Source organism: Hakea prostrata, chromosome 9 (assembly GCF_041222555.1).
Source record: "Hakea prostrata isolate BN-2017 chromosome 9, UWA_Hpros_2, whole genome shotgun sequence".
NCBI classification, from domain to species: domain Eukaryota; kingdom Viridiplantae; phylum Streptophyta; class Magnoliopsida; order Proteales; family Proteaceae; genus Hakea; species Hakea prostrata.
In genome coordinates this window covers 11,669,519-11,683,878 of record NC_142608.1, presented here as the reverse complement: position 1 = coordinate 11,683,878, position 14,360 = coordinate 11,669,519, and the positions used below count along the sequence as shown (strand labels likewise).

Sequence of the window (14,360 nt, the reverse complement as noted above, 5' to 3'; positions counted from 1 at the left end):
AGGGACATTGACGTCATCCTCACTTTCCTCCGATTTATTATCGATAGTTTGTTCATGGTTCTAAACTCAATGGTGACAACTAAACACGAGGGTTGAGTTCGTTACAAGACTTAACCCAACATCTTATGGCACAAGCTGACTACAACTATGCAACACCCTCGACCAAAATTTTGGATTTGACAATTCCAAATTATGTTTGACCGTTAACGTGCATGATTGAAGCAATTTTGGGCGTAAGCAAAGTGTCAGTGTCGATTAAGATGAATTAATAAGACCCAAACCGAATGGAATGACCAATTTATTTTATCCAATTTTTTCTACTAAAAGAAAATATAAATTAATTAAGACTTATTCTATTAAAATATTGACGGCAGAGTAGATCTATTTTGATAATTGAAGATAGGAACTAAGGAGTAATAATAAGTATTAACCAACCTAACCGAAACTTAGGCCGGACAAACAGCAAAGAGAAATTCAAAAAGTGCATCTATTCTGAATTTTATAAAAAAAAGAAAAACCCCAAAATCCAAAGAACTTTTGTCCAAGGATTATGATGAGAATTCATTATCTCATTGTGAAGTTACAAAGTCAAAGAAGATGAGGTAAAATAGTCAATACACACTAACAACCATACTTTTCCTTCTTTTCTCACTTGTTTACATCATTTTAACAATTTTTTATCTTGACACCAAACTTATTTTCCATTTCATAATTTATTTTCGATAAAATTCACCAAACCATTTTTCATTCTTGACCAAAAATAAATTCTTGTACTTATTTATTTTAAATAGGCATAATAGAGAATGAGAATTGATACCAAAAAGAGCCTTAATCCCCCAAATTGAATTGCGTGCACTCTAAAAGGTGAGGAAGTAGTTAGTAGGCCCTGTTCTATTCTACTTCTACCACGCATCACTATCATCTATGTATTCCTTTTTTTATTTTTATTATTATTTTTTTTGATAAAATTAAATTCGTTTAAGAATACCAACAAGACTGGAGCGGTGGAAAAGTCTTGACCCGAATCCATCCAATTTTCTCCCAATTCCCGGAATTAACGGCTTAACGGTCGCGTAGGGCTTTAGGCTTAGGGCTAACGAGTCAGGACACCTTAGGCAATAGTAAAATGTGAAGGGTTTATTTGAGACTATTAAAAAGGGTAGAAGAGAGAGAGAGAAATGGAGATGATGAGCCGTTAAATCGTTATTGGTTAGCTCTTGTCCCTGCGCTAGTGTTTCCGTTATATATACAACGAAGCCAAGCTTCTCACACTCTCAAGTCTGCACACTAGAGAGGAGGAAACTGTCGGCAGAACAAGGCTTGGCGAACAGATTCGCATTTTCTCACTCTCTCCGCCCAAGGAAACACCCCCAAGCGGCGGCGCTCCACCTCATTCTCCCCTCACGAGATGCAGCGCCACCGCCGCTCCGGCGAAATCCTAGCCGTCGACTTCTTTTTTGCCGTCTGTGCTTCTCTTCTGACCTCCACACTATCACTCCACCAAGTACCCGACTCACATTGGCTTCCCGCCACCGCTACTTGGTACGGCGACCCCGAAGGCGACGGCAGCGACGGTATCTCTTCACCCATTCGAGCTCTCATTATGTATGTATATGTATAGATGTATGTATTTATGTATGTATGTGTATATGTATGTGTACGTAGGTGGGGCATGTGGGTACGGATCCCTTGTAGATGTAAAACCATTTAGGGCAAGAGTGGGAGCTGTGAGTCCGATTTTGTTCAGAGATGGAGAAGGTTGTGGAGCTTGTTACAAGGTAAAATGCCTTGACGAAGAGATATGTTCCAGACGAGCCGTTACGATCATCGTCACCGACGAATGTCCCGGCGGTTACTGCTCTGCCGGCCGTACTCACTTCGACCTCAGCGGCTCTGCTTTTGGCAGGATGGCCATTGCCGGTAACAATGGCCAGCTCAGGAACCGAGGCGAGATCTCTGTCATTTACCGAAGGTTAGAAGAAAAAATATACACTTTCTGTAACGGTCACTGTTCCTTCTCTTTCGTCGTTTTGTAATTAAAATAAAAATATGCTAATCGTGTTCCTAATTCTCTAAACCCTTTTTACACGAGTCGTTTGACTCATTAAAGATCTCTGGGAATTTGGTAGAATTTCTACTTTAATGCTGGTGTTGTACTTTTGTAGGACTCCGTGCAAGTACCCAGGAAAAAATATCGCCTTCCATGTGAACGAAGGCTCAACGGATTTCTGGTTATCACTGCTAGTGGAGTTTGAAGACGCAGATGGAGATGTTGGAACGATGCACATAAGAGAGGTAATGCTCTTGAATCCAGTATTCTAGCTTTTCTGTAAATGGTTTCTTGCTTGTTCATGATTCATGGGTTGGGTGGATACTATAGTAATATTAATTTGAAGGAAGATATATGGTGATGGTGATGGCAGGCAAGATCGAGTGAGTGGATGGAGATGAAGCACTTGTGGGGAGCGACTTGGTGCATAATTGGGGGACCCTTACAGGGACCATTCTCAGTGAAACTAACAACACTGGCGACAGGAAGAGCTCTCTCTGCAAGAGATGTCATACCAAGGAACTGGTCTCCAAAGGCGACTTACACCTCTCGCCTTAATTTCTTCTGATCATCGTCATCATCTACTTTACTATTCAAGACTTGAAGAGAGAAAGGAAAGGGGTATATATATAAAGAACCCTTTTCGGTGAAAAGCAACTACAAGTAACAGTTTTCTCTACAGTGTGCCCTGTGTTCAGAAGAAAGGAAAAAGTAGCAGCCATTGTTGTCGGTTTGCTTTTACAAAGAAGAGTAGTACCCGTTGGAAACTGGAAAAGCAGTATCCGATGCTGCTGCTGCTGTTTCTTTCTTTCTTTCTTCTTCTTCTTCTTCTTTTTATCCTTAGTTTGTGAAATTACATGGCTTCCTGCAGCTTGTAACTTTTTTTTTTTCTTAGCGTAAATGCTGTTAAGGCCGTGAGTGTAGAATGTGTAGTAGATCTGTAGCCCCTCTCCAAAGGAGAGAGAGAGCGCTCTGTTATGTAAGTTTTGTGGGGACCCCTTTTTTGTTTGTTCTAATAAATCTGTGTTTGGAGGTATTATGAGTTCTTTATCTCTCTGCACATTCGTTAGTTCTTCTCTACAGTGGATAACAGAAATTAACTGCCAGACGTAAATTAACTTGGGGATCATATGAGAAAATAATAATAAAATACACTGTAGATTGCAATTGCAACCAGAAGTGTAAATCGTTGTATTAGAAGCACTAATTAGCTCTAATTTTGGATTGTTTATACCCAATTTGGTTTTGATTTGTGCCTAATCAAATTGCAAATCAAACTGTAACTGAAATGAATGAAACCTTTATTTCCAGGATATTGTGGAGGATGTGAACGGTGAACCCATATTGTAGTGAAATTATTAGGTATGTTCGAAATGGAAGAGATTGGTTACAGATTGGCTACAGATACTCCGGTCTTTCAATTCGTTTTCAGTTTTGGAATTTCATTGGTAATGATATGATTTCATTATAATGGGTTTGGGTGTTATGGGACTTGGGGTTGGAGCTTTGGTGGTATATTTAATTTAATGTGTCTTTGTCAGCTCTGTTTATTGGTTTTCATTCCAAAAATTATGCCAGAAGAAGAAGACAGGGAGACAAGATGGAGAAAATGTATAGCTCAGTTGACATGAAATTCATGATTATTAAATTAAAATATAGAGGTATTTTAGGGTTTTAATACTAAAATTAGTCGAAGGTGATTTTTTCTTTTAATTGAGGGTAATACTGCTATAAGGTTTAAACTAAAACATGTTTTCAGCCAAAAGTAGTTTGGAGTTTTAGAAAAATATTTATAAGTAAAAGTTGAACATAACTGATAAAAGTTAATAGATGGGAAGTATTCGATAAATTTGCCAAGTGAAAGGAAAGAAAAGTGATATTATCTAAGTAAGAGGGGTTCAAATGTTATTTAGTCAAATAAATGAGGAGGTAAATGATACATTTTTTTGTTATTTGGTATTATATTTACCCTTCTTTTATTGTTTATTGTTTTCCTAATAGCATGGGATGTATGTTTTACTTATTTCAGAATCTTCTCTTATGAAATTTATTCAACCATTTTTCCTAGTGAAGTTTCATCCTAGTGTAGTATTAGCCTAACAAACAATTCTGAACCTTCGTCATCACTTGTTCGTTTCCTCCATAACTACTATAACCATAGTTGCCCTCGTTGTTGTGCCATCTTTTTCCACAGATCAGTTTCATAAATTTCTCTCTTTGCTTGAATATGGTAATTTTCCTCCCTTGGCAAATGTTGCACATAAGGCATCTTCCTTATGGGTTATTGACTCCTATGCCAAACTCTATATGGTTCTTGATTTGACTTTATTTCATCATGGTAGTCTTATTCACCACACCCAATCTATTCGTCTTCTAAATTGTGGCTTTGCTCTTATTAGTTATTATCCATATTGGGAATTGCATGTAGCCCCATTGCTCCATGGCAAGTCACTCCTTCATGTCCTATTTAGCAAAATTCCTTCATATTCCCATCTTCAAACTTCTGGACACCTTTGTTATGGTTATAAACATTCATCAATTCGTCATAAATATGATCATCGAGCATTCCATATATTTTCATTGGGTATCCGTATGCATGAAAAACATATACGATTTATGATTTACAAACATATAAGGTTTATGTTAGACGTGATGCCACATTTATTGAATTTTTTTTAAAATTATCATTCCAATCATTGCCTTTTACCCACTGCAGCTCTAAAAACTAAAAGTTTTCCATCTCTTCGGATCCACCTTTATCAACCTCACCTCCTCCCCAACTAGCGAAAGAACCTGCTTCTTTACCCACCCTTAGGGATGTCAACGGCGCGGTTTGGGGCGTTTTCAGGCTAAAAAACAATCAGCCCAAACACGGCCCATTAGTAAAATAACGGTTTCGGGCTGGTTTCGGTTTAGTGCAGTTTGGGTTTGGGCTAACTAACGGTTTAGGCTAAAGGTCTATACTCGGGTTGACTAACGGTTTGGGTCGAGCATCCTATAATAAGAGCCAAAATTCTATGAAAAACAAAATTGTTATTGATCCATTTTCATTAAAAAATAAAAAGTCATTTCACGTTGTAGAAATCCCACCCACCTTATAGAAATCAAGAACTCTATTTAAGTAGTATCATAGAAACTACAAACTCATTCCTTAGGCTCCACCGGATAGTCCTTAAACAAATCTTCAAACCAAAAACCTTTTTAAATTCTAACTTGTGCTATAATTGATTGTCTTGAAATTGGGTTCTTGTTTTGTGAGAATGTTGATTTTTTTTCTCTTCTATGAAATTTGTCTTTTTTTGGGTTGGTATTTAGTTGATATGCAAAAAAATACCTCTTGATAAATATAATAATACTTAATCAACATTCTCATACTTGATAAATATTTACTTAATTTAAACAAACTTTGCACATTCAATTTGTGTTGCAGCCCTTATCTGTTTACCATATGCAATGCTTCCGTTTTCCTAATTCTTTCTATAGGAAGCTTGATTCTATTTGCCAAAGATTTTTGCATAGGAGTTCTTCTAAAATTAAGCAACTTACCCTTTTCAACTGGGAGAACTATTGTCAACCTAAATCGGACGGATGTCTAGGTTTCAATAGGGTGGAAGATGTTAATTCCGCCTTGTTACTTAAGTAGGGTCGGCAACTACTTAATGAGCTCGAGAGTGTATGGGCTTTGACATTTAAAGCCAAATACTTTCCTAAGACTTCTATCTTCAACCCCAAGGTGCGTACTTAAAAGGGGTCTTGGCCTTGGAATATTATCTATAGTATTATTCCCCAGCTTGAGGGGACGGTCAAAAGAATGGTGGGAGATGGAAGTGAAACCTCATTATGGTTTGATCCATGGCTCCTTGAGGGTAGTTCTATTGTTAAGGAATACCAAGATACTTTGATTTTGGCATCCAGAAACAACGGTTGCATTGATGCTTTGAAATCTGGAGTTCTTTTTTTTTTTTTTGGGTAAGAGAACTACATTCATAAAAAGGCTACCAAAAGATACAACCTAGTGGTAGGAAATCCACTAGCCAGGGAGAGGAAATGGGCCAAACAGTCAAACTCGGCACTGACCGGGCCCTCCTAACCAAGATGTTTGCTAAATAAAAAGAAAATTATATACATCAATAACCTGACATAGCCGTAAATGTCTCCTAAAATAAGACAAACATCCCAGTCTAAGTCCAAATTGATGCCATTTAAGAAGCGGATAATCGCTTGATTATTAGAACATATCTGAATCCACCTATATCCGCATCAATTGGATCATGTAGAGCATCACGTAGACACAAAGCTTTGCCCATTAGAATAGATGAATTTTTTTTTGGTTCCGAAACAACATGCACCAAAATTCCACTTGGAGAAAAGAAAAGCATAACCAATCCCATTTCTCTCTTCAGATGTTGTAAAATTAGCATCACACAACACTGTAAGCATTGTAGATATAGATTGGGAAGAAAAAAGAAGGGAAGACACCTGATTTAAATTGTTGTCAACTTGTTGAGAATCCACCCGTTGACCATTAGTTCCTTTTTTTTCTTGCAAAATCTTCAAGAATTCATTTGCAGCCCTTTGTGCTTGTTGAGCAACCACAATCGGAGGAGTGTCCTTTTGTCGAAAAATCAACAAATTATGAGCAAGCCATATATGCCATATTAGGAACCGAATCTTGTATAGAATGCACGAAATTCCTCCTTACCCAATCAATGAAAATTCATCCATTCAAAAATAAAATTAGGTAGAGAAGGAGAGGAACCTAGCGGTGGTGAGTACCCAACCGAACTACCATACCAAAGGGCTCTTGCAAAGCTACAACCCAGAAAAATATGTCCCACTATTTCAAGCTCTCCACAACGATTACAAGATGGATCTAATGGGACTCGTCTCCTTTGCAAGGCATCACCAATTGCTATAGCTTCCACACAACATCTCCACAATAACCTGTTGATTTTGGGTAAGGTTTGGCACAACCAAGTCTTCTGCACAGATTTTGGAATTGTTGAAACACCACTCTGCGTGAAGAAGATGCTGCCCCCAACATTTTCTTAACATATGATAACAACTCTTCACTGAAAAAATTCCATTATGAGATGCACACCAACATTGTTCATCTTCATGTTGGAAGATACCAAATTATAGAAAAATGACCACAGAGAAGAATCACATGTGCCGGAACACATCACCCAGATCTCATATCATGGCAATAAAACTCAATAGATGCACGTGGAGAAAGGATTAAGAGGGGTGCTAGTTCTACCTCCATCAACGGCAGTTATCCCCAAGGGTTATACCTTCCCCCCCCTCCCCTAATTTTTAGATAGAGCTTCCTTCCCCCAAATTATGTTTCGCCATCCTCAACTAGCATTATTTCTTCGCCATCCCCGATCAACATTATTTCCACTGTAGCATTTAAGAAATTTGTACGTGGAAAATAAACAACCTTCAAGAATGAAGAAAGAAGAGAATTTAGATTAGACCAAATCCTAAATGCCGTTTTATAGAGCAAGGATTGATTATGAAGACTTGAATCTCTAAAACCCACGCATCCTCGATTGTTTTGATTTGCAAATCTTATCCCAATTTAGCCAATGAATTTTCCCTTGATTTTCTAAATCTCCCCAATAAAACCTTGCAAATGATCTCTTGATTTCTTTATGGATCGATTGAGGAAGTTTAAAATGAGATGAAGCATACGCTCGTATCCCTGAAACTACTGACTTGAGAAAAATTTCTTTCCCAGCATGGCTTAGCAGCTTTGACTTCCAACCATTGATCTTGACATCCACTCGTTCTTCAAGATTTTTAAACAACTATGCTTTTGATCTACCAAGATCAATTGGCAATCCAAGATATTTTTTTGGTCTTGAATTATATGGAATATGCAACACACGAGAGAACCAACATTGGAATCGAAGTTGAGTGTTTGAGGAGAAAGTTAGAGATGACTTTTGCAAATTTATAGCCTGACTAGAACCATTACAGTACACTTGAAGCAAGGTTTTAATTGCATGTACTTGTTGAAGAGAAGCTTTTGTAAATAGCAGTGAATCATTTGCAAATAGCAAATGATAAATGCATGGTCCCCTATTCTGAACTCTTACACCCACAATATCACCATTTACCTGTGCATGTTGAGGTAGATAGGTAAAAGCATGAAGTACATAAGATAAATAAAGCTAGAGACAATGGATCGTTTTGACGAATACAACGGGGCGAATTCACAACACCACGAGCAGCTCCATTAATGAGAAGTTGAAAAGATATATATCGAAGACTTTCCTTAATCATATTCACAAATAATTGGCAAAAACCCATCTTCTGTAAAAGATTCTCCAAGAATACCCAATCCACTTTATCATACGCCTTCATCATATCCAACCTCACAACCATATATTTTGTCTTGTTTTTTTATAATGCCGAATATAATGGAACAGATCGTGAGCAATAAAGACATTATCCAAAATGCATCGACCATGAATAAATTTAGACTGGAAAGGACTTATAACATCCTCAAGAATTCCCTTCAAGCGAGAAGCCATAATCTTTGTCATTACCTTGCTCATCTCAAGAATTCCCTTCAAGCGAGAAACAATAATCTTTGTCATTACCTTGCTCACCACCATGAATAAAGCAATTGGCGGAATTGAGATGCATTTTCCGGCAAAGAAACCTTTGGGATAAGACAAAGAAGAGTTTCATTTAGAACAAAAGGAATAATGCTAGTAGAAAAAAAATTCCAGAACCACTCAATAAAGATCTTGTTTAATTATCTCCCAATATTTTTGAAAAAAAGTTGAAGGAAAACCATCATTCTCTGGAGACTTCCACAAACTCATCTCAAAGAGAATATTCTTCACCTCTTCAATAGTTGGAGTTGCACATAGATTAGCATTCATCTCATCCGAAATAATCGGATATTGTTTGCAAGATTGTCTCTAGCGCTCCCATATTAATTCGCTCCGCTTGGTAGAGTCCAGAATGAGAAGTAAGGAAAGTTTGATAAATTTTTTCCAAATTAGACGTCCAATTGCCCTCTTGATCTTGCAGGGAGAGAGAGAACTCAATTTTGTTGCCTTCTTTGATTGTAGATAAATGGAAATATCGGGTATTTCGGTCACCTTCAGATAACCATTGATTCCTTGATTTATGTTTCCAAAAAATATCCTCTTGCTCCAATAAATCAGATAGATTCTGCTTTAAGCGTTTGATTTGAATGGCAATACCATCAGTCAATGGATAGCATTCAAATTTAGCAATAGAATTCGTAGTTGATTTAATTTTGCTATGAAGATTTCCAAATACAGTATGATTCTAGTGCTTATACTTCTTGTTGCAGTACTTGCTTAATTTATTATGAATAATATTAGAGGGGTCCCACCCAAATGCGATGACCAAGAATCTTTAACAACCTCTCCACAATTTGGGTGAGATAACCAAATTGCCTCAAACGGAAAAGGTTTTTGACCAATAAAGTGACCACCATGCATATCCAATAATATGGGAAAATGATCAGATCCTATTGGAGCTTTAACAAAATTTGTTGCATTAGGATAAAGAATTTTCCATTCCGAGTTCACAAGAGCCCTATTTAGTCGAATTTGTACATTTGTGTCCCCAACACACTTGTTTGACCAAGTGAATCTAGGCCCATGTGTTGGAACATCTGCTAACTCACAATTATTAACAAATGAATGAAAATGAAAGAGTTCACCAAATGAAGTAGGGGTGCCACCATGTTTCTCACACCATTGCAACTAAGAATTAAAATCATCTACAAGAAGCCATGGTGAATTCCTTTGCGTTGTGATCTTACTGGATCACCATAAACACATGAAAGATGAAAAAATGGAATTTGAAGGAGTAATTAATCTGAACATCAATGAGGCGAGACGATATCGAGTGTGTTTGAATTTTCACAAAATGTTTCCACAAAATAACCAAACCACCTGAAGCACCAAGAGAGTCATATTCCAATACAATAATTCATCCTCAAAGTCTGACAGTGTCTCTTCACATTGGCAACACTACACTTAGTTTCCATAAGAAAAATAACGTCTACATTATTATCATGGGAAAGAACTCTAAGCATACGAACTGTCAAGGGATTTCCAAGTCCCTGACAGTTCCAGCTTAAAATTTTCATGGCTGCCTATGGACTTGCAAATCAGAGCCCACAAGTGTAGAGTGTAAAGAGAATGAAGAGGTGTCCAAGTCATGATACATGTCATCCACATCTAGCTAGCTTCTTTTATTATTATCATAAGATAAATGGAGAATTGGATAAGGTGATAACAATATCCAAACATTGCACAATATTTGGTGCTTCAACAGTAGAGTAATCTTGGTGGTTTAGTTGAACATCACATAGAGGTGTAACAGAGCTTGAATAGGTTGTTGAATCAACTCTTGATTGCCACGATGTTGAGTGGTTATCCTTGGCAGCATAACATTATTTGAATCATAGCCACTTTGTGGATCACAAAGTTGAGTGGTTATCTTTGGCAACATAAAATTCTGTGATTTATAACCATTTTGTGGGCCCATGTGTTGCAATAGTTGGGAGTTAGAGAAGCACTCCATTGGGTAATTAGCAAGAGGTAGTTTTTGATAACTACCATGTTCACCTTTGTGTTGTGTTTTTGTCACAGGTACATGTAGATCATGACTTGTAACCGCTTGATCAATAATTTGATTTGGTAACGCTTAACTGACTTGTAACCACCTCCTTTTCATTTGATGACTAGTCCGACAGAACCTACTTTCTCCGACAACCAAAGGAGTAGCTTCTATAGAGGAACCCATTGATTCTATTGGCTTCAATGATTCCACCATCAAATTAAGAGTAGTATCCAACACTATTGTAGAAGGAGGAATGGCACGCAGACCTAAAAATTGCAATATTGGTTTACTCGGACAATCCTCCATGCATAATGTTGCAACCATGAATGGTACTATGATCTTGACAACAATCATAATAATAAGGACACTTTAGGTATTCATGTGTGATGAAACCATAGAAGTAACAATAGTTTGGAACACGTTCGTACAAGATTTTCAGTGGAATACGTTGGCCATTACTTCGTTGAATGAACAATACCAGCATCAAAGGTTGAGAAATAGTAAGTGTAACACGACAACGATAAAGGACAATACGTTGTCCATTCTCAAAACCTGAGAGTTCTTGCAAAATATGAACTTTTCCCAACTTTGATGCTAACTCTACAATCTTCGAGTCTTTCCGAACACCATAGGAACTAAGTGTATTTGAACCCATATTTGGAATTCATTGAAAGAATAAGATTCATTCATGTTCCATTTTTCTAACAATAAGATGTTGCCATTCACCGACCAAGGTCCTGTATGAAGAACATTTTGCAAATCAACTAGATGGCCAAAATGGAAGACAAATTCATCATTCTCTAGAGGGATAACTTCAGTTTCTTTTTGAGTCTTCCAAACCCCAACAAGTCCATTAGTTATTGCTTGCTTCCAATATGGCCATAGACCTACCACCTTGCCCACTAAGGCAAGGTCAAAGTCTGAATGCAACAAGGACTCTTCTTCCTCATCAAAAACTAAAATATCATCTCTTTCTGAAGTTCTCCAAGATGAAGAACGATGAGGAGAAGGGCTAGCTTTCTCTGTTGTACCATGGTTAGCAGTAGGTCTCCACTTTGTTTGAGTTTTTTTCTTGAAAAGCTATTCCTTTTCCTTTATCATTCATGGTTGCTAAGTAAGGAAAAAGAGAAGAGAAGAGAACAATGAACATTGAAAGAAAAAAGAAAGAAAATGAAGGTTTCAAAAAGAGGAAAACACACTTGAGAGTGGACAAACAAAACACGCTATTAGCAAGTGGACTCAGTTGAAAGCAAATGAGCTCAGTTGATCTTCCTAGCTCTATTTTCTCCCACATTTCTCTAACATCTTCACATAATAGGTGGGTATTAGAGATCTCTTCCAATGGCGAGTTCTCTACTAAGTTGGTGGGCATGCATAGCGAAGACCAAAATACCTAGGAAATTGCAATATCTTCAAACATTGGTGGAAATTCTTCTAGAAATTACCCCTCCACCCGAAATTTAAAATTTTATTTTTGCGTCTATTGAATGCAAGACTTCCAATTAAGTCTATTCTATCCCGATGGTCGAAAATGGATATTGTCTTGAATTATGTGGAGATAAGGCAGAAACTCTATGGCATGTTTTCTAATGGTGTGAATGGACCAAGAGGATTTGGGCGGCAAGACCTCTAGGACTCAAAACTCAACATCTGACTAAATAATCTTTTCTCCACTTATATGCTTCCATGTTAGTTGACACACAATTAGACACAAAAGTAACTCAGTGGTTTTTCTTTGATTTTATTATTACTTGTCATTTCCTATGGGTAGAAAGGAACATTGTGGTGCTTAATAAGCAAAGACCTAATCCATATAGAGTTTTGAATAATATTTTTCGATGGACTAATGAAACTCATTTGTGGTGCTCGACCCAAGATCTACCAAAAGAGGCCCAACCATCCTTTAAAAACAACCCCAACAATAGACAAAGGAGCATATCATATTTATAATGAATTGTCTATGCTTGGCTGTTTCTAATGAATTTCTAAAGGACACAGGCTAGAGTACGGGGATTTGTGTAGATGGCAAATTAGTTAGAGTGAAGGCTGGTTGCTTTGGTCAAAATTATCCGATGGGAGTTGTTTTGTTTGCAATAAATGAATGATTGGAATTAGCTAAGGGGGCAAATATCTCAGATATGGTGCAATGATGATAGAATCACTAGCTTAATTCCAAAGTCTCCAACAAAAGTCTGGCCTCTACAACACATGAAGCTACTATTGGCCATAGCAACAAAGTTAAAAGATACCAAATGCTCCAATGTCCAATCCCCCATGCTCCTAGTTTGCTGGTTAAAATGGCGACTTTGAATGAGTAGACTGCAAACCCTAATGCTAGAACTAACTTAGACTCTTGTTTGGATGTGAACCCTACAACCAGTCACTTTTGGATGCTTGTACTTTTGAATTTCAGTCTTTCTGATAAAAAAAAAAAAAAAAAAAAAAAAAACTGTCTTAACAACATTGGGTACCAAGTCCAATTTTGACAAAAAAATAAAAAAAAAAATGTCATTCTTATAATTATTTGATGAAATTTATTGCATGATGAGTACAAACCATTTTATTAAATTCTTTTGCAAGCAATTAGACGTTTCCTTGCCTCAAACTTCAACAGAGAGAGTGGGTACGGATGTGGGATCGTTAATGGGAAGCACTTAACTATTGATCATGATTTCCTTTTATCAAAGAGCAACTTGGTAGCGCTTTAAGACATGTTTGGAACCTTGTTGCCAATAGATCTACTCGTTGGGCATCTTAGATAAGCATAGGTAGTTGAAGGAGTCGACTGTGGGTGTGTGAATGGTTTTCATACTCTTTGAAACATAGATGTGAAGGGATGGAGGTTTAAATCTTAGATTTATTATTATTTTTTTAGACTTCTTATTATCTCTATATATAAGGTTAATATAATTATACCAGAAGCACCTCTTTCAAATTTAACTTTTTTGTTTAAATTTGGTACTCTTATGTATTATGTTAGCGGGTGGGGGGCTATTATGTATACTACATAGAGAGTTGCACCCGTTACCTCTTCACTAAGAAATGCCAGTCAAATTTAGCATTTTATTCATCGTGAAATCAAATAATCATATTTGACCATTAAAGGGTTGTTGTTCAATCAACAATGACTACCACACTTTAGTGAAGAGGTTATAGATTTGACTCTTCCCCGCCATATAGGTAATAGTCTCCATCCCAGATTTTTACCGACTCCTGTCCTGATACGCTCCAGTTTCATCCAGTGCATCGTCGGATGATAAAACACGTGTTATATTCTAATCCTATGGTTAATGTTCTGTCACTCTTAATCATTTTTCTCTAACATTTTCTATCTCCTCTCTATTCTCGTTTGTCTATTCCTCTTAGGCTTCGACAACATTGATTCACCACCACCTCCTCTTACTTTATGCATCGATCCAAAATCCTTCTTGTGGAGAACCTAAGAAGAACAAATTATTTAATGTACCAAAAAAAAAAAAAATCTTGAATAATACTATTCTTCATGAAATGATCACTTTTGAGCTTTCCTTCAACCTCCATCAGAGCCTTCTGTAGTGCTTTTTCCACTTTCGACGCCTCAACTTGAAAAATGATCACCAATATCAAGAAAATCTAAGTTAACACTCACCATTAGATAAAACTCAAAAAACTAATAAACAAATCTAAATGAAGAAAACTAAAACTAGAA

The 14,360-nt window shown here is 37.0% G+C and overlaps 1 protein-coding gene across 1 annotated transcript; it reads left to right on the top strand.

The window, feature by feature from the left end:
• Nucleotides 1-1,215: 1,215 nt before the first annotated feature.
• Nucleotides 1,216-2,931, top strand: LOC149004653 (expansin-B3-like). The gene is made up of 4 exons (XM_089135587.1): nt 1,216-1,574; nt 1,666-1,972; nt 2,166-2,295; nt 2,424-2,931. Exons 1-4 carry the CDS (start codon nt 1,409-1,411, stop codon nt 2,616-2,618), a joined length of 798 nt encoding a protein of 265 aa, XP_088991713.1. The 5' UTR covers nt 1,216-1,408; the 3' UTR covers nt 2,619-2,931.
• Nucleotides 2,932-14,360: the final 11,429 nt, after the last annotated feature.

Coding starts and splice junctions, on each gene's coding strand:
- LOC149004653 (XM_089135587.1), top strand. CDS start 1,409: ATGCAGCGCCACCGCCGCTCCGGCGAAATCCTAGCCGTCGACTTCTTT. Junction 1,575..1,665: donor CGAAGGCGACGGCAGCGACG/GTATCTCTTCAC, acceptor ATGTGTACGTAG/GTGGGGCATGTGGGTACGGA. Junction 1,973..2,165: donor ATCTCTGTCATTTACCGAAG/GTTAGAAGAAAA, acceptor GTACTTTTGTAG/GACTCCGTGCAAGTACCCAG.